Consider the following 20,377-nt stretch of genomic DNA (forward strand, 5'->3'; position numbering starts at 1 on the left):
GGCGCTGCCCTGTCAGCTGGCCAGCGCGCATACTTGCACTGGCCAGCTGAGTTCACCTTTTTAAAAGCCATTTTTCACTCTCCCCAGGCTCCAGAGGCTTTATAGGAGCCTGGGGAGGGCGAAAAGAGCCTCCCCCGCCCTCCCAGAGGGCCTCCGGAGGCTTCAGGGACCATCCAGAGGCTTCCCTGAAGCCTTCGGAACGCTTAAAACAACCCTCCGAGGAAACCGGAAGTGACTTCCGGTTTACTCGGAGGGTGGTTTTAAGCGTTCCGAAAGCTTCAGGGACCATCCGGAGGCTTCCCTGATGCCTTCGGAGCGCTTAAAATGACCCTCCGAGCAACCCAGAAGTCACTTCCGGTTTGCTCGGAGGATCCTTTTGAGTGCTCCGAAGGCTTCAGGGAAGCCTCTGGATGGTCCCTGAAGCCTCCTGAGGGCCTCTGGGGGGGGGGCGGGGGAGGCTCTTTTCGCTCTCCCCAGGCTCCTATAAAGCCTCTGGAGCCTGGGGAGGGTGAAAAAATCATGTAAAAATGGGGGGAGCGTGCGTTGTGCACGCATGCGCACTGGGGGTCACGCATTGCATTATGGGTGTGGCACGCCCGCACACGACCCCCCTGCGCTCCCCCCACTTGTGGCACACAAGCCCAAAAAGGTTCGCCATCGCTGGTCTATAGCCTCTGATTCCCAGCAGTCAAAAGCTGCCAAATATCTGTTGGTGCTAAAGACAGTTATTTTCAAGTCTAGGATGGGTTTCCCTAACCAGATCAGCCATTAGGACTTTGTTTATTGGAAATAACATAAGAAATAACTTTCGTAAAAATGTAAATTATTTTTTTTATAAAAGGTCAATGTCAATCGTAAAATGTAGGACACGATGGCTCAACTAGCTGTGGATGGCGGAAATTGTAGCTTTTAAACATCTGGAAGATACTAGATTGGAGGCAGTTGGCATAAAGTGAAGGATAATGTGGATCAGTAGTGGCTGAGTTTGTCTTAAGATATTAGAAACCATTGAAATGAGATTAGGAAGTTTATATTTCAACCTGTTATGATGTTTTTAGTATATTAGGTGAGGCAGCATTCACATTGCATTATAGTTTATTCTTTGGGGCATATATGAATATAGCATTTGTGTTATCCAGAGCTTAGGATATATCACCTAAACCTAGCCAAGGTGTTTTTTGGTTTTGACACATGCCAAGCTCTTACGTCCAGGAGAGCAGTCTGGATCAAGGCTGTCAAACGCACAGGGGGCAAGCTGAATGCATCACGCACTGGCCACAACCATGCCTGGTTTAGCGAAGCGGGAGGGGGAAAGTCATGATACATCATGTGATGCTGCCATGATGACATCAGTTTGACGCCCCTGGTCTGGATGATCCCTAAAGTCTTGTAGGATAGGTCACATTTTGCCATATAACAGGAGGGCAAAACTTGTACTAGGTCTATTCTTTACACAGCATGTTAAGGAACACATTCCCAAAGCGGACATGACAGGTTCTAAGTAACTCCACAAGCTGGATGGCTAAAGTTTGGTACTGTTTCAGTGAGTACTCTCAGGCTCAGGCTGCAGACTAAAGGGATGCTACTCAGCTACACATTTTGCACCTCATGCTTGTAAGCTTCCTCTCTCATTTTTCAGACTATTTCCAACTGTAACCTTTTATTACTCATTAGTTTTGAAGAAGAGAGAGTTTGGAACAAGCAAAGGTTACTAGATTCATAGGCCAGATGGGAAATGCTCAGAAACCAGATTTAGCCCACGCAAGCCGTCATGTGCCAGTAACATGCAGAGCATTTTTTTCAAGAAAACATTAGCAGTTACCGCATTTCTATGGGTACAGTGAATGTATGTGCATTGACGGTTTTGTTTTCCTTGTTTTAAGGTGCTATGATTGCATGTGAAGGAGAAACATTTAAATCCCTGTGTATAAGGTGTTGTTTTATTTCAACAATTGTTTACAAATGAAAAATAAGCAACCATAACGTGAAAGAGGCCCCGAAGTAGGAATCAAAGTAGGAAAACAAAATAGAATAGTGATACAGTTCTTTGTCAAATGCCTAATATCTGTTATAAATAACTTGTAACAGGTATAACTTATATAATTTATTAATTACCTCTAGATTTAGATAGTTCCAATGCTTGTTCCTTTTGAATTCCCATTTTAAAGCATTTAGTTTAACTAGACATCTTTTTTTAATGAATAATATTATTTGGATTTCATTTAAAGTGTATTTGTAAGCCTAACTGAATGTAGTAAGGGTTATTTGCACTTGTAAGAGTTGCTGTTTTTTTAGTGTCAATAATGTATACTATATTTGGTCCACTAGGACCATGCGTGCTCACTCTGTCTTCACTATCTTTTCTCTGCAAGATGTTGGTTTTTTTTTGTTTTTTGTTTTTTTGCAAAAGCTAAATGTAGCCTGTCCCTAATCTGATGCTTACCTTATACATTGAAAATGCAATTCCTAGAATCCTCAGATAGGATGTAAATCTATTTCAACATAAAGTATATTATACCAGTAAGATTTGAAACCACATACTGGGGTTAACCTTTGTGTTATTTACAAATGTTACTTGTGGCTCTTTACCACTGTCAGTTCACTGTGAGGAAAATAAATCTAGGGATTTCATATTAACTTCATAGTTGACCCAATGCACATAGATACTGGAAAGATAAAACTATTATATTTTCTTATTGATGGTGCTTTTAAGAAAGATAACTTTTCTCCAAAAGATAATTCTGTCTATTTGCCCAATCACTCACTGTATATCATTATATAAATGGTCAATCTGAGTATGATATACGGTTAGCTCTGCAGCCAAGAAACATTTTTTTAAAAAAATTAAATATCGGTGATTGTTTGTTTGCAAGGTCATGAACTTAGCAGGAAGCTGAGTGATTAAGCTTTGAGATGCATGACTGTCTCCTCGGTGTATGTATGTTTTACTTCTGTTTTTTTAGAGGTGTTATATGTACAGAGTTTGTTGTGCAAGTTTGCAAGTTGTGAGGTGCTTTTTTATTTCAATGGCTACGTAAACATCAGAAATGCAGTCTTGTTATAAACCGTGGTGCTGTCTTAGTCCAAGTCAGCCACAGAACATTCTTTTGCCTCCAGAGGCCCATATTTAATAAGCTCTGTCATGTCTTCAAACTACTGGTTAGAATTAAAGAATAATATTTGGCCTTTATTTCTCTCATGTGGTTCAGGTTTTCTATAAAAGATGATCCATTAAAAAGACAGAAAATGTATTTATATCATTTTTTTTCTCTGCAGGGTTCGAACCCTGTAAAAAAACCCAACAACAACCCAAACACTGGTGAATGGCACGTGTTTGCAGTTCAATAAAAGTTTATGCCGAGTTGTTGTTTTTTCCATTTAGACACAAGAAGCATTTAAATCAAAGCCCTGTTGCAAAGATTTCTGTTTCCTGAATTCTGCTTTTTATATTTTAATATCATTCTCTTGGATGGCATGAAGGGAGTGAAAATATTCCAATTGACTACGCTAATGTTTGTGGATCATTGCAGCTCCCACATCTTTGGGAATAAAGCAATGAAGTGGTAACTGGTACCCTTTTTAGATAAGAGAAGAGGAAAATCCTTTTTAAATTCAAGGACATTCAGGCAAGGCAGTCTACTAGTCATCAGGGATAGATGTTACCTCCAGTATCAGAGAAAGCATACATTAGTATGCACTAATGGGAAAAATGTATTTGCTTTTATGTTTTGCCTGTGGGCATCACAGAATCATCTGTTTGCTGGGATAGACAGGCTTTGGGAGTCTTCTTACATTATAACATGATCTGACTCAGAGTTGAATACAAGAATAAGAAGTTATTAACAATGTACCTTATGTGTATTTCTGATCACATGGATCTGAAGGGCACTGTTGTTGATTTATAACGAGCAGTTGCTTCTCTCCCAAGATTAAATAAGGATGGGGTGTAAATCCAATCAATAAAGTAAATAAATTGCATTATTTTTAAAGCTACTCTGATTGTGGCTATCTGCGATAACTTGCCTGTAGTGGATTTTTGACCATTCAATTTCCAAAATTTATAGCAGCCATTATGCAAAGGTTGTGCATGCAAGTGAGATGTGTGTGTTTCAGCGAGAAAAGGTGTGTGTGTGGGGGGGGGAGACACACATAATATTAGATCCAGAGTGTTTGCTTCATTTCCTAATGTTTCAGGGAGTTTACTGGGGAAATTACAGTTACAGACTATATCCCTCTTTCCGTTATCCTTCTTTCAGTTATTTCTATTGCCATACCTTTACATAGGAGACTTGATAAGGAGAAATGTGGTATTTTGTGAGGCACGTATGTTTGTTTGAAAGGGAAACTAATGATGGCTCCATTAAAACACAAAGATGAAAGATTTGGAGGAAGAGGCCAGCAAGCATCTGTGTTCCATTCTTGTCTTCCCTGGGGGTTGAGAGGTGCCTGCCCATCTACTTTAAACACAACAGAGTTGGAAGGGATCTTGGAGGTCTTCTAGTCCAACCCGTGTCCAAGCAGGAGACCCTATAGCATTCTGGCAAATGGCTGTCCAATCTCATCTTTAAAATCTCTAATGTTTGAGCACACACAACTTCTGAAGGCAAGCCATTCCATGATTAGTTGTTTCCACTGTCAAAAAAAAACCTTCTCCTTAATTCTAGGTTGGGTCTCTTTTTAATACTCTTTCACCCCTTACTTCTTGCCCTGCCCTCAGGTGTTTTGAAGAATAGGTTCAAATATTGGAAGAATCAGGAGACCATGAATTCTAATTCTCCCCTGAGAACAAAACCAGCGGGGTATGCTTGGGCTGGCCATTTTCTCTCAGCTTTGGAAAGGAGGAATGGCAAGCCACTTCTGAAAAAGAAAACTACTTGTCCAGGCAGTCTTTGAGAATCAGACACAATTGAAAGGAGGAAAAGTAGAAGCAGAGGATTATTCTATTACTTCACATTATTCGATATAGCTTAATGCCTTACGATCATCTAGATCTGAATCCAAAGTAAAGCTATGGACATTCACTTGTAGATCAATGAATGGAAGAAAAGTAGAAGAGTTGGTTAATCTTTTCCCTGTCATTTGGGAATTAAATATGGACCAGGAGAGTTACTGGGAATTGGATGGCATATAAATTTAATAAATTACTCTTATTGGTAGATGGACCCAGGTACGGTAAAGCTTTCCTCTTACACATCTGAGGCTAAGCATAGCAAATAGACAGGCAGTACCAGCTGTTTCTTAAAACAATGTCTGATATGAGTCTTATAAATATTTTTACTGCCCAGTCAATATTAGCAGCTTTCCAGGAAGCATACACTACAAGAGAACTCAGGCAGCTTTTACCTTGTTTGCTTTCAGCTGGCATCTGTCACCATTTACTTCCAAAGTGACCCGTCTGCTTCAGTTGTGGCACATGCTTACAAGTGGGCTTTCCCAACAATGAGCAAGAAGAAGAGCAAACTCAATGGAGAGGCTACTTGCTATTTTCTCATTCCTGAGCCGTCTTACCTGCAACTGCTTGGCTTAACAGCTCAGGAGCAAATGGAGGAGAACATTAGGGAGTGCCATCAAACTGACCAGAATCCCCTCCCCCAAATTCTGTGGCTGGGATTGAGTTCCAACAACAGATACTATTCTGACGTCAGGATATGTGGGAAAGAATGATGGTAGTTGAGTGAAATCTGCCAATGATGCAGTTACCAAACATAGAGACAGCTATGACGCCCCCGATAACAGCTGCAGTACTTTGGAGAGCCAAGCAACGTACAAACTAAACCAGAATTGGTAGTTGACATACCATAAAAGGATTTAATTCCTCCTGGAAAAAAATATTATTTTTTTAAGATTTCAGGTGGGAGTTGTGAAATGTAAGAATTACACTCATATAGATACTCACGCTGACAAGTAAATACATCTAATTCTTTTTCTACAGTGTAGTAGTTGGAGTAGTCAGTGGCATGATGGAAGGAAATCTAATTGTACAATTATTTTTTTTAATCTTACAGTATTTTATTTCAGCAGATATTTTAATTTTTAGATTTTGTTTTGAATCAAGTTAAACCATTTTTCCAGCACAGTCTGCAAGCGATGCATGGAAACTAGTCAAGGAGAGAACCAACCTAGAATTAAGAAGAAATTTCCTGGAAGTTAGAACAATTAAATCAGTGGAACAACTTGCCTCCAGAAGTTGTATGTGCCCCAACATTGGGTGTTTTTAAAAGGAGATCAGATAACCATTTGCCTGAAAAGGTGTAGAGTTTCCTGCTTGAGCAGGGGATTGGACTAGAAGACCTCCAAGGTCCTTTCCAATTCTATTGTTCTGCTCTGTAATTGTTGAGTCGTTTTCTCTTTCCAGAATTCAAGCTAGAAACGTTCCTATTTGTAGCCAAAAGTACCCTACTGGTGCACAGAGGATATCTGTAGCTTCACCAAGGTATGGTGACCATAGAGTCAACTAAGGTTTTCAAAACAACAAAAACACTAAGTTAATTAGGGGGAACCAAGAGAAGATTACAACAAGGACTGAGTGTGCTTGTTTACCTATTTAGGTAAAAACTATGCATGATATGTGGATGTGTTGGTGTGCAATAGAATAAAATGTCTGGTGTCCACAAAAATAGTATATTCCCATCTGCAGAATTTTATTTTAATTTGTAAAATTCTACTTCAAGATAATTCAAGAGAAACAGGTTCTAAATTAAAGCTAGTTTTGTAAATTGCAGTTAGAGGGCTAGAGCAGTTTGTAGAAAGAAAGTTATTTATTTTACAAGTCTGTAGAGATTCTCAGTCACCCAGATCATGGTTGTCCCAAATGTGCTTTTTCAGGAAGCAACTAGACTTTCTTGTTTTTTTCTTTTTCTTTATTTATTTTTCGTTTGAAGACGTTTCGTTTCTCATCCAAGAAGCTTCTTCAGCTCTGAATGGATAGTGGAATGGATAATTTAATGTAATGGAATTATTTATTTTACATTTGAATCCTCGTATCTTTCCAGTGAAGGGCAGAATATTTAAGAGGAGTTCCCCATCTAAAAAAGGTCTATCAGGTTAGCTTGATAATGATTTTTTACATAACTTTTTTTAAAATGTCAATAAACTTTCAGTGATTAACAGTTGTTACTCAGACCTGCCAAAATTATTTTTATTCTGTTGATTTGGACTGGTAGATCGGCTTTGATTATTTTCCATTGATGTTTTTCTGCATTTTGATCTTATGTAAGCTGTTTTTCAAAAATAAAAGTTACAGACTAAAAAACAGAGAGATAGATTTTAAATAAATAATTCCCAGCTATCTCTGAGCAATAATGGAAATCTTCCTCACATAGATGAAATAAAAGTAGAATAAAATGAATCCTTAGGTTAATTCAGTATAAAAAAATACTTAATTCAGGTCCAAGCCACATAATTAATGTCAGTTCAAAGTTTTTAGGGAGTGTTACACCCAGTATGTTATGGGCCTTCTCCTATAGTAGAAGTGGGGAACAATTGCCCCTTTCTCATTTGTGAACTTCAACTCCCAGAATTCCTGAGCAGCATGTTTGAAATCCATAAATCATAGTTCCCCACCTGTCCTGTTCTATACTTATACAACAGACACAAACACACATTCCACCTACTAATTTATTTACCAAATAGTGATATTGAAAAGGTTGATCAATAACATCAGTCTCCTTTCTGGGATCTGAAAGTTGCTGTTTGATTTTCTGTAACATCCCCGAAATAATGTCATTCTAGAACTGTGATGGCGAACCTATGGCATGGGGGCCACAGGTGGCACGTGGAGCCTTCTCTGCGGGCACACAAGCCATCATCCCAGCTCAGCTCCACTGCTCATGCACCTCTCACTGGCCAGTTGGTTTTTAGGTCTCTGCTGTGCATGCTTGAGAGGCGAGGCACATACAGGAGGCGGGGTACATGCATGAGGGTCGTGTGGGCATGAACGGGAGTGTGGGGTACCCAGGGGATTGCACAGGCATTGCATTGTGGGTGCACATTAGTGTGCTTTTGGCACACAGCAACAGAAAGGTTAGCCATCACTGTTCTAGAATGTATCATGGGAAATTAAATGATGTTCCTATGGAGATTCTCAATCATTCAGGTCATGGTTGTCCGAAAGGTACTTTTTTTCAAATGGGAACTGGAATGGATTGGTTTTTTCCCCTTGAAAATGTTTCTCTTCTCATCCAAGAAGCTTTTTCAGTTCTGATTGAATGGTGGGGAATGGAAGGATTTAAATTCTTCCATTCCCCACCATTCAGTCAGAACTGAAGAAGCTTCTTGGATGAGAAGAGAAACGTCTTCAAGGAAAAAAATCAACTCCAGTTGCCTTTTGAAAAGCATGTTTAGGACAGCAGCAAAGAGTTTTGAAAAATTCTTGAGCCACATTTTGTTCACATTTGATCTCAGTACTTGATCTCAGCAAATTTACAGTCCAAACAATAGTCTCCATCTATATTTCTATTGTAGAAATATTGAATATGGATATTTTTGATATCCCATTAAATCATTGAACATTTTTGTGTAGTTATTCTCAAAGTGCGAGGGGGGAAAAGCATGTACCTATAGAAAATGAAGATGCTAACATTGCAGCTTAAGTCTCCAAGATTTTATAAATGAAAAAAGGCTTTTTTCTTGGCTGTTAAAGTCTCTCTGTTGATACCTGTTGCCTAGCACCTTACAGTTTTCATGACACTCAGTTGATTGAGTGACAATCAATTTATTATAACAAAATGTCTGTCTGTATGCCTGTCCTACTCAGTCATTCACACTTTATGAATTCACAAATTAGTATAGTATATATTTTGTAGATATTTATTTTGGACCAAATCATAGAATTAGACTTTCTCCTACACATGATTGAGTCTTCCACATATTTTTCCCCCCATTAATTTTGTGTGAAAGACCATTCGTGGTGCATGCTACTGGGAAATTGGCTTTTAAGGCTTCAAAACCTAATAATGGAAAAGAAAAAAAATGTGTGATACTGTTTTAAATTCCAGACTAGAGTGACCCCCAGTGGTGTGAAGGAATTATTTAAATTGTTGGCCTGGAGGGAAATGATTCACTTGTGTGGGTTTGAAGTAACAATTGTATAGTCCCACTCCAGCATGAATATTTGCTATAAATAATCATATAACTGTAGGGTTCGTATATTTGTATAATTATAGAAAGGAGCATCCTTTTAGCAATGTTTTGCATGGTATGGAGTTGGAATAAGGTAGAGAGTTTGGGCTTTTGCTGGCTTTCATTATGTTATGCCTGTGCCATACCTTCCAACTCCTGGCTTTGCATTTTAAAGCCAAATTAAAAGACAATTTTCTGGATAATGTTCATTATACTTTAGTCAAGTCTGCATGTGATGCCATTTTATGTTCCTTCTGAGATTTCTGCTACTCCCATCTCAATTACAATTTTCCATGATTATTCATCAGGTACTCTTGTAATCCTACTTTACTTTAAAACATATATTCTGTGCAAACTCTCCCTCTCTCTTTCCCTCCCTCCCTCCCTCCCCCCCTCTCTTTCACACACACACACCACACACATCTTTGTTGGCTTCCAGTTAGTAGCTGCATTTGTCCATGGAATTTATAGTTTTATTATAAGTATTGTTCAAACTTTTATGGGGGTTGAAGTACAGTTAAAAACATAAGAGAGCCTTGTATGTCTCAAATTGTATTCCCTTTTGTTTGACACATCTATTACACAAAAGTACCTTGAATCCAGCCACTTTATTCAGCAGCATAAACTGAAGCACAAGGTTTTTTTTGGTGTGTGTGTGTGTGTATTAGTAACATATAATAAGGTGACTTGTGGCATAATCCAGCTAATGTTAAACATCAGCCATGTTCTGGCAAAACATAATAGCTTTTATGTTATAATAACATAAAAGAGAAGAAGGAGGAGGGGGGGAGGGGGAGTCCAGCTGGAAGCCTTGGGCTGCCAATGTCCCCCAAAAGCTTTGCTGCTGCTCTAAGGACCTCTTCAAAAGTTACCCTCAAATTGTAGTAGAAGGGAGTATTACTAACTGTGAATGGTTGCATTGATGGTATTTAACTTGTTCAAGTTTATTTAAATATGAATTAAAACTATTTTTTTGCTTTTATCCTGGCCCCATCAACTTGCTGGGACTACAGACCTCATGCCAACCCAGAAAGAGTTGTGCACGCTTGATTTACATGCATGCTCCATATACAAGGATATATAAGGATGTCATTCTGGTTCTTCTAGATTTCTGCTATATTGACCAACAGATTTGGGAGCTCCAGTAGATTTGGGAGAGTCTAGTTCCCAGCTTTAACATAGACCCCACAAAGCAATGCTTGAACCTTATCCTTTTCTGTTTCTCTGCAACTTTTCCTTCCTCTCTTTGAATGCAAGTCTTAATAAATTACTGTCTGGTTTAATCAATTAGTCCTTTGCCTGCAGAGGGGTGATCCTAGTCTAATTTGTAAACAAATTATGACTTGATAATATTAGGAAGTAATTAATTAAGCTATATGCACAAGCTATATAAACAAGCTGTTTAACACACACACACACCATTTTACGTCAGTAGCAGCTGTAGTAACCTAACTTTCTGTAGCCCAGATGGCTTTTCATCCTTTTCCTTTCCCTCAGCCCTTCTGTAGCAGCTGAGAAAAGGGAAAGGTCAGAATTTATTTCAGGCACATGTGTCATAATTTGGGCAGAAGCGAAAACTTGAGAAATGAATAAGTTAAATGAAAATGAATGAACAGTACTCTATGCCCATATGATATCAACATAGGTGTTTGGAATCTTCAAAGGATATAGATACATAATATACAATACCACTCGGGGGTGGGCTTTGCTTGGTCATCATGCTAACCAAGTAAATCTAGGGATAAGCAACATGGCCCCCAAGGACACCCAATTGTTCTCCAGCTAGTTCAGACTTTCCATCTTACCTGATTTTTTTTAAAAAAAATACTAATAGCAAACAAAAATTAAATAAACTTCCATGCTGCAAAGCAGAGCACTAGCTTTTCTAGCATCATATTTAGTTGTGTGTAGGAATATGTTTGAGCCCAACAAAAAATCCACCAGATGATTTAGAAAACATCAGTGGAGAGAGTAGGTCACTCTCTAGTAAATGGACATTTTGTGACTGAACATATTGACAGTGGCAGCCATTTAGAGGACACTGTAGGCAAGTCCTCCAGGGGCAGCCATTTTGCGAGCTCTAAATATTGTACAGCACCCCAATTCAAAAGGTTGCCTACTTCTTCAGTGAGCTATACCCCAAACAGAGTATATGTCAAGAAGAGTTAGTTTCTATTTAAATGGAGAAGCTTGATTTTTTTTCCACCCCAAGTTCCAATAAATTGGGTCTCTTTTATCTTGCTCCAAAAATATTTTTTCAACCATAATAATGGTATTAATTCTGTCTAGATTTTTAGCCTTACAATTATATTTGAGAAATTTCAAAAAAATAAATATGTTCACATGTACAAAACAATAGTTGCAGCAAGAACAATCAAAAGGCATTTCATTAGGTAAAAGGAAATGCATCACTTTTCCTTTTGCAAGTATCCTTGGAGAATCACTGGATCGCAAGTTCAAAATCCTGAAAGTCAGGTAACATAAACAACCATCCTTGACATGCCTTTTTAGACGTATAGGAATTACCGCTTCAGACTTCCCGGCCAACAGAAGGGCAGGATCTGTCTGATTACTAAAACATTTTTTAAATTACATCTCTCAGTGTATGGGTCATGATATAGATGTTTTAAGTTCTCCTCCTGGTCAATTGGTAAAAAAAATATGAGTTTATATGAAGGAAGTTAGAAATTACAGTATTAAAAAGATCAGACTGAGTGCAGCTTGCATGACTTTTCCAAAATAATCCTATTTCTGGTTTGCAACCTAAAACAATGCTATCACAAGGCTTGCTGCAATGCTGCATTCTAACATGAGGTGAGACATGGACTAGCTCATCTTTGGATCAGTCATGTTTGGTCTATATTGTGCAAGCAACACTCCCTTTTTTTAGTCCTTTGCCCAATGATAATTGACTTCTAATTCTAAATTACTTTGCTTCAGCTCAGCTGCTTTATCTGGATTTGCGCTAATGCATTTTGGCACCCCTTAGCTGGATCAGACCTTGTTACTAAATTCCTTCCTAAATTCCATTGAGCATGTACCAAAAATTAAATTAAGTAATGATTTTTCATTACATCATTGATTTTGCTTTGGCACAAGTGACTATTTTAGAGTCCCATAAAGCAGGTTGGAAATAGAGTGCTATGTATTTCTTTAGTTTTAGTTTTAAATAAAGAATAGCATACATATTCCAAACCTGGCACTTATATTAGAGCAAACTGCCACATTTTGAGAAAATAAGGCAGAGAACATATTTTAGGGAGATATTGGCGCTATTGGATCATTGGATCATTGATTTGTATCCTGTTATTGACTATCCTGTTGGAGAGTCCCTGCATTTCTGCACTTGTATAATCTCTATACATTATGAGCCATGTCATTCTGCAACATGGGCTGCAGTAACCTATTCATCAATGATTTTTACTTTAAAAATAAACAAAGGAGGTGGCTAGTTTTTTTTTCTTGATATTTTAACCTACAGCTTATATGGTACCTTGTATTTGATGGCTAAAGCTAATGGAAGCCGAATTCCAAAAGGTGTGGAGGGCACCAAGTTGCCTACTTCTAGTCTCATGGGGCGTGATAGAGTTAGGACAACTCTTTGATATAGTGTAATGAGGCTCCACATGTTCTAGTTGGTGATGAAGAGTACAAGAGTTGTTCTTATCAATTCATTTAGTTGCTCTTTCTACCACTTGTACTCCAATTGAATAGGCATAGGCTAATTTTATAAGAGGTATTGCATACACTTCTAAATGTAGCTCAAGTGATCCCTTGAACCTTCATGTAGAACTTTATAGTTGGACTGCTGCATCTTTGCATTGGCAAATCCTATCTTCTCCTCCTGTATGTGAGAGGAGAATGACAACTCATCTGTGTCTCATTAGATAATAATTTGGGAGACTGGCTCTTTCTAACTAACTTTTTTAATTTAAAAAATTGGGGTACTAAACTAATGTTCCAACCATTGGAGAAGGCTGCCTTAAATTTTAAGGGAATAGCAGTAGTAATATTCCATGGTAATTTAACGAAACACAGCAGGAAAAAATAAATACCAAGACTATGTGTTTTTTTTTCTTTGCAAACTGTCTTGCACATTGAATTGTTGCTTATCTTGTCTTACAACATCAGGGGAAGGAACTTCAGAAGATAGCAGATCACATTCTGTACATTGGAGTCCCACTCAAGGAAGAGGAACTTCAATCATCTGTGAGTTGTTACCTCTAACATCTCACTATTCAGTTGAGTTAAATTTTGAGCTGAATCAGATTATTTACCAAGTAACTTACAGATTTGTTAGATTATAAATTCAAAATACCATAATTCATAGAGAAGTTAATTTATTCCAAGTATGCTTCTCCTCAACTGCAACCAGTTCTTTTGACTGGAGAGTTCATGGATCAAACTCATGCAAAATTTGCATTTTATCTCTGATCTACAACCATTGTGTATCTGAACAAGATTAACCAAATACAAGATAATGGAAATTCTAGAGGATTTGTTTTTTACCAGAAGTCTTGCTATGGTGTTCTGAGACACTGGGGCTGCCTCAGTAAAAACTGATTGACATCAAAGGGTGTTACACACCTCACATTTAGACTAAAACAGGATCTCAGAGGCAGATCTCAGTAATTGAGAAAATCTTTCATGTGTGTTACCCTTCACATTGTGATAGCTCACACTTTTCCTAAGAACATTAAGGGTTCTGTAGGACAGTAGTAGCTTGGGATTAGCTGAATATTGGCCATTTTTAAACCCAAAGCATCAAGTCTGGAAATATGTCCTGATCCCTCTTCATCCTATATATTTCATTATGATGCAAGGTGAGTTCATCACCTGCAGGTTGAATCCTTTGGGTTTATTCCCATAGATGTCCCTCTTCAACTGGGCTGGATGATGCAAGTCCTTCCTATGATTCCCCCTTCCTGCAAACCCAAAAGCTGGGATTGAAGCTGCTGTGAGACACTTATTCAGATAAATGTAACACAGCAGGAAGCAGCAGCATAGCATCAGCATGGCTGTACTTTGATGCTGGAAACACAGCTGGTAGCCAAAATGTGCATATGTGTATGTGAGTGAGTGAGTGAGTGAGTGAGAGAGAGAGAGAGAGAGAGAGAGAGAGAGAGAGAGAGAGAGAGAGAGAGAGAGAGAGAGAGATCTGCATGTCATGGCTTCTGCAGCAATTGTGATTAATGCAATAACTGAAGATAAGGGGGGGGGAAATGGGGACAGTACTGCATTTCCATTAAAACAAAAACAAAAAATACAAAATACAAAATCCCAGTATTTTGATGTACAAAAGGGAATTTCTCAACAACAAAATGGTTGGCTCTTATTTACGATTTTCCTAAAGCAACTGTAGGAAAAATGCTGATTATTATACTTTTGAAAGGAGGCGTGTTGGTAGAATTAGCTGTTACCTCACCTCAATAATTAATTTTCAATATATATAATGCAGATAGGGTGCGGATGCTTCACATTCATGCTGTTATAATTTGCATTATTATCCTGCAATTTCATTAAGGGAAGAGATATAATGTGATTTAGTTTGTTACAATCAATCAATATATAGACTTCTGAGAATTAATGGTCATGAAAGGATTGGGTGCTGGACCTTGGACACAGGTGTAGGTGACAATGTTATGATTCAGCCTAGTTAGCTCTTCCATAATTGCAGACAGCTGTTATCAGCACATTGTATCCTGAAAAGGGCTCACTCCAGCAAGATCTATTATCAAGGCCTCTTCAAGAGATGTCTTGGTGAAATTCACTGAACCCCAAGCTTTTGAAAATATGCTATTGTGATATAGCAATCAGTGTGGAAAACATTGGGAGACCCTGGATTAAATCCATCCTCAGTGAGGGAACCTTGACTTTGGGTTTCTCTCTTTCTTTCAGCCTAAAATACTCATAGGGTTATTATTGTAAGGATAAAAGACCTCCATGTAAATCATCTTAAACTCCAGGAGAAAAGGTGGGACATAATAGATCAAATTGAATATCTCAGACATTCTCCCTCGCAACTATCAGTGCATTAGTCCCCAAAGAATTCAAAATTATATTTGCATCGCTGAATTCTTTATGACTTCAAATATTTCACCAGCCTTTTCCAACCTGGTGATTTCTGAATGCATTGATCTCCAATCAGTATGCCCATTGGGAATGAGTTGAAGTCCAACACATTTATAGGCACTAGGTTAGTGAAGTTTCTGCATGCTATTAAGTTGATTAATACAATCATACATATTAAACATTTGCTTTAAAATAAAGGGATTCACAATACTTATATCAGAAAAGAGTATGGTGGTATGGTGGAATACATTTAAAAATCTGGATATATGAGAATTGATTTGAAGTTGTGCATTCTGCTTTTTTATTTCTGTTCTTCTGTTTTGTGCCTGGAATATTAATATTTCTTAATCTCTTCCATTTTCTCTCTCTCTTTCTTTATTTCCTTCAGCATCCAAAGACAATGAAGAAAGAGTATTTAGGGAACGGATGCGCCCCAGGAAGCGCCAGGGGGCAGTGCGACGCAGGGTCCATCAGGTTAATGGGCACAAGTTTATGGCCACATATCTTAGACAACCAACCTATTGTTCACACTGCCGAGACTTTATATGGTAAATTTTATTACATGGAGACTTTTCTCATATCATCTGGCTTAGTTTTTTCTGTGGTAACATGATTATTATTGTTGTTTTGGCTATTGGAAACCCTTTGCATTCATCCTTTCAGGAAAATAATAATTAATGAAATAATGGTGTCATTATTTTACATATTGAGAAATGCAAATGCTTTCTATAACTTTGTGGTTATGTACCTTTTAACCTAATTATACATTATGCATATATAGTGGTGCAAATTCTTTGTCCTCTAGTTTTTTTTTAAAAAAAGATGAAGACTGTAATCTGGCGAACACATTACTGGGGTAAGATTCATTGAATGTAGTGGGGCTTGCTTCCGAGCAGACAAGTACAGGGTTGCATTGTAAGGCAGTTAGTTTAGATTTTCCTTGATTTGGATTTTCTCATTTCCAGATAGTGAAAAAGAATTGAATATATCAAAAATATTCAGCCACAGTGAACTTCCTAGCCACTACTATGACATGGTTATACAGTGAACTCTTTCAGTTTATCTTATCCCATATGATTCTATTGCTAAGCAACTGTTCCTCAGTGTAAGGTAGAGGCGCTTTCTCTGAACTTGATCCGCATATCTTTACATGGAAGGGAACATCAGTGGGATCTAATTTGTTGTTAGAACGGGAATTGAAGCACAGCAGAAGGTCATGTTCAGATTAATGTAAGATTAATTTGGACTGTAGGACCTCTTTTTGTTACATTTGTACTTCTAATAGGTATGTGGGTGGAGAGAGTTCAGTGATAGCTTTTCTGGTTTCTGCAGTGATGAAACAAAAAAGGTAGTCCTTGCCAAAAGTTTGGAAGTTTCACAGTTAATGAAGATGTTAGGGATAAGATTTGCAAAGCCTTATCAATACTAGGAAACATTTGAGTTTAGCAGACAAAACGAAAAGAAAATTGTTTGGTGGCACTTCATAAAATGTAAGATGGAAAGAAGGCAAAGTGAGTTTTATCACGTTATTTATTTATTTATTGATTGATTGATTGATTGATTGATTGATTCTTATTTTTATTTATTTATTTATTCTTATTTTTATTTATTTATTTATTCTTATTTTTTATTTATTTATTTTTATTTTTATTTATTTATTCTTATTTTTTATTTATTTATTTATTCTTATTTTTATTTATTTATTTATTTATTCTTATTTTTTATTTATTTTTATATTTATTTATTTATTTATTTATGTATTTATTTATTTATTTATTTATTTATTTATTTATTTATTTATTTATTTATTTATTTATTTGCATCTGTGGAATTTGAAGGAGAACGTTAGTGCATAAATAGGAATGCACCCAGCATGATCTTCCATACTGTATAGTCATTTTTATGACAAATTACAATGTGAAATTATATCTTTGGTCTATTCTTAATGTGCTCTTTACTATTCTTTTTTTTAAACAACAACAACAGGGGAGTAATAGGAAAGCAAGGGTACCAATGTCAAGGTAAGAAAAATTGTTCATTTTATGAATATGTTTGGAATGTATAAGGAACTAATTAGGTTTCAGGATTCTCTGACCAGAATCCTGACCATTAATGTAAGGCTACATTAATAGAATCTTGAAAGTCTGATTTTCTCCCACCTTCTCTTTTACAGCCAAAAGTTAGGGAAGTTCCTTTTGAGTTTCTTTCTGTGGCCATTAAATAGCTGATCGTTCCCTAGGCAGCATCTCTTCCCCCAGTCTCCCAAAATTAGGGGGCTGGAGGCTAAAACATATAAAGAAGGTTGCAGGAATTGGGCTTGTCCAGTGTAGGGAAAAGAAGGACTAGAGGTGACATGATAGCAGTGTTCCAATATTTGAGAGGCTGCTACAAAGAAGAGGAGGTCAACCTGTTTTCCAAAGCACCAGATGGCAAAACAAGAAACAATAGATGGAAATTAAACAAGGAGAAATTTCCTAACACTGATAACAGTGGAATAGCTTGCCTTCAGAAACTGTGGATGCTCCATCATTGGAAATTTTTAAGAAGAGACGGTACAGCCACTCTTCTGGAATGGTGTAGGGCAGTGATAGCGAACCTATGGCATGCGTGCCACAAGTGGCACACAGAGCCATTTGTCAGGGCATGCGAGGCGCTGCCCTGTTAGCTGGCCAGTGCGCATGCGCGCCCTGGCCAGCTGAGTTCATCATTTTTCGCCTTCCCCAGGCTCCAGAGGCTTTATAGGAGCCTGGGGAGGGCGAAAAGAGCCTCCCCCCCCCGAAGGCCCTCTGGAGGCTTCAGGGACCGTCCGGAGGCTTCCCTGAAGGCTTCGGAACGCTTAAAACCACCCTCCGAGCAAGCGTTCCGAAGGCTTCCGGGAAGCCTCCGGACGGTCCCTGAAGCCTCCGGAAGGCCTCTGGGGGGGCGGGGAGGCTCTTTTCACCTTCCCCAGGCTCCTATAAAGCCTCTGGAGCCTGGGGAGGGCGAAAAAAGCAAGTAAAATGGGGGGGGTTGCGTGTTGTGCGCGCATGCGCACTGGGGGGGTCGCGTGTTGCATTATGGGTGCGGCACACCCGCACATGACCCCCCTGCACTCCCCCCCACTAGTGACATGCGAGCCAAAAAAGGTTCTCCATCGCTGGTATAGGGTCTCCTGCTTGTACAGGGGGTTGGACTAGAAGACCTTCAAGGTCCCTTTCAATTCTGTTATTCTGTTAAGATCAATTTCACATCCCATCACATTAGTGGCTTAGAGGAAATGACTTTCTTGCAGTTCTTTTTAATAAATTCCCAGCAATTTTGGAAGTCCCTGCATGAATAATAAAAAAGTGTATATGGTCAACTTGATCTTTCAGTCCTTTTCAGCAAGGGGAAAAGTTGTTTTGAATATGTAGCAACTGAGATGTCCCTCTACAAAGAATAATGAAGGCTATTCTGGTGCTTCCCCCTAGGAATGCCTCCATGGACTTTGGATGAAAGATAAGCCTTGCTGAATCCGTTCCTCTTAATCCAGCATTGTTTGTCTGTTCCCTTCATGGTTTTTGTAATGCAGACCTCATTTACAACAGAATAAAAACACAAAATAAACACAAAAAGACATACAATTAATAAAAATCCCCAGAACCATTTTCAAGAAGAATATTGGGAATCACTTCGAAGTACTAAAACTTATTGATAAAGAACCAGAGGTACTCTGGAATAAACCTAAAGAAATCTTTAAGGATGAATATGATAACAAGACTGTTGGAAAAGACAAGAAGCAGTGGTACAATAACATGACATTGAAGATAGGAATCGATATAAGGATAGCCTTCCAAAAGATCTTTAAATTCTGAAAAAGGTTCCCACTTCAAATTGGTATGCTAAAGGAGGGCAATATATTAGCCAATTCAAAGTAATAGCCAATTCAGAGAAAATGAAAGAAAAATACAGTATACTAAAAATATTATAGAAAAAAGTGTTTAGAACCCAAGAAACCTTAAAAGATTAAGACTCAGAAACTAACCTTAATAAGGTCCAAACTATAGTTGTAGCTGTACGTTTAGTATACTGATATGGTGATCCATGATGGCTTGACAGCAAGCAAATACAAGTAGTCCTCGCTTAACAACTGGGTGCTTAGTGACCATTCAAAGTTCTGACAACCTTCCCAAACAACACTTAAGATCCAGTTCTGAAGTTCAAACCCTGCTATGGTCACATGACTATATTTTGGGCAAATGGCAACCAGCTCTGTTTTACAGCTGGTTGCAGCATTCTGCAGTCATATGACCATGGTTTATAAGGTATTTGTCAGTTTCTTGTCTTTGGGCAGGGTTTTGCCCAAAACTCCCCATAGGACCTCATTGATTCTCTTAATGACCATTGTGTTCACTTTACAACTGTGGTGTTTGTTTAACAACTGCTGCAAAAGAAATGGTAAAATCAGTCCATTCATGTATAGAAGCTTTCAGTATTCTTCAAATAAACTGATCAGTCTTTATTTTTACAGATTAACTAAAAATTAGGCCACTATCTAGCTTCACCTCAGTGATTGATTATCACTGTGATTAGTGAAAATCCATCATTAGAAGTTGATTTGTTTCAGATAGGTGTAATTAAGGTTAACTACAATTTGCTTGGCTTTGGATGACACAGCAAATTATGAGTAACCTTAAACAGAAATAAACACTTCAGATGTTTTGTTCTCGTGCCAAGAGAGGCAATGAAATAGAAGGATACAAGTCCAAGTATCACTGCATTAAGGTTGAATATGTCCAAAACAATTCAATTTTTTATATAAATATGAATTTATTTTATATCTTCTTTGCATTATTTGTATACCATCTACTCAGTCTGTTCCAAGTAGCTTACAATTCTAAAGCAATAAAATACCCTCAAAACCAGTTGACAATAACACTGTAACAGCTCATTTTGAACAAGAGGCAGTTATGTTCTAGAAATATTTCCTTATATGGTAGTTTTGGAATAGTCTGTTGCCTTTTCCAGATTCTTCAATATGATTTCATTGATTTAGAATGTTTATGGAGCCTCAAAACTTCATTTCCCTTCTGTGAAAGCGCAAACAGATATTTTGACACTATTTAAAATGTGATAAGAATCATACAGATATGAACTCGTATTAATTTGAGAGTTTTCTTGGCCACTTGGAAGCCACAATTCCAATAGAATTCGTAGATTATCCTTT

The 20,377-nt window shown here is 37.9% G+C and overlaps 1 protein-coding gene across 4 annotated transcripts in view; it reads left to right on the plus strand.

Annotated features, from left to right (window-relative positions):
• PRKCE (protein kinase C epsilon) overlaps positions 1–20,377 on the plus strand; it is a 370,865-nt gene that overhangs the window by 245,851 nt on the left and 104,637 nt on the right. For 2 of the 4 annotated variants that reach the window (XM_081941929.1, XM_081941931.1), the window contains 3 exons: positions 13,252–13,329; positions 15,581–15,740; positions 17,179–17,213. In XM_081941929.1, coding sequence (XP_081798055.1) covers positions 13,252–13,329; positions 15,581–15,740; positions 17,179–17,213 — 273 coding nt within the window. The remainder of the gene's footprint in view (positions 1–13,251; positions 13,330–15,580; positions 15,741–17,178; positions 17,214–20,377) is intronic. The other 2 variants (XM_081941930.1, XM_081941932.1) reach the window with 1 other exon arrangement.

This window comes from Natrix helvetica (genome assembly GCF_964273705.1).
Source record: "Natrix helvetica genome assembly, chromosome: 2".
Taxonomy (NCBI): Eukaryota; Metazoa; Chordata; class Lepidosauria; order Squamata; family Natricidae; genus Natrix; species Natrix helvetica.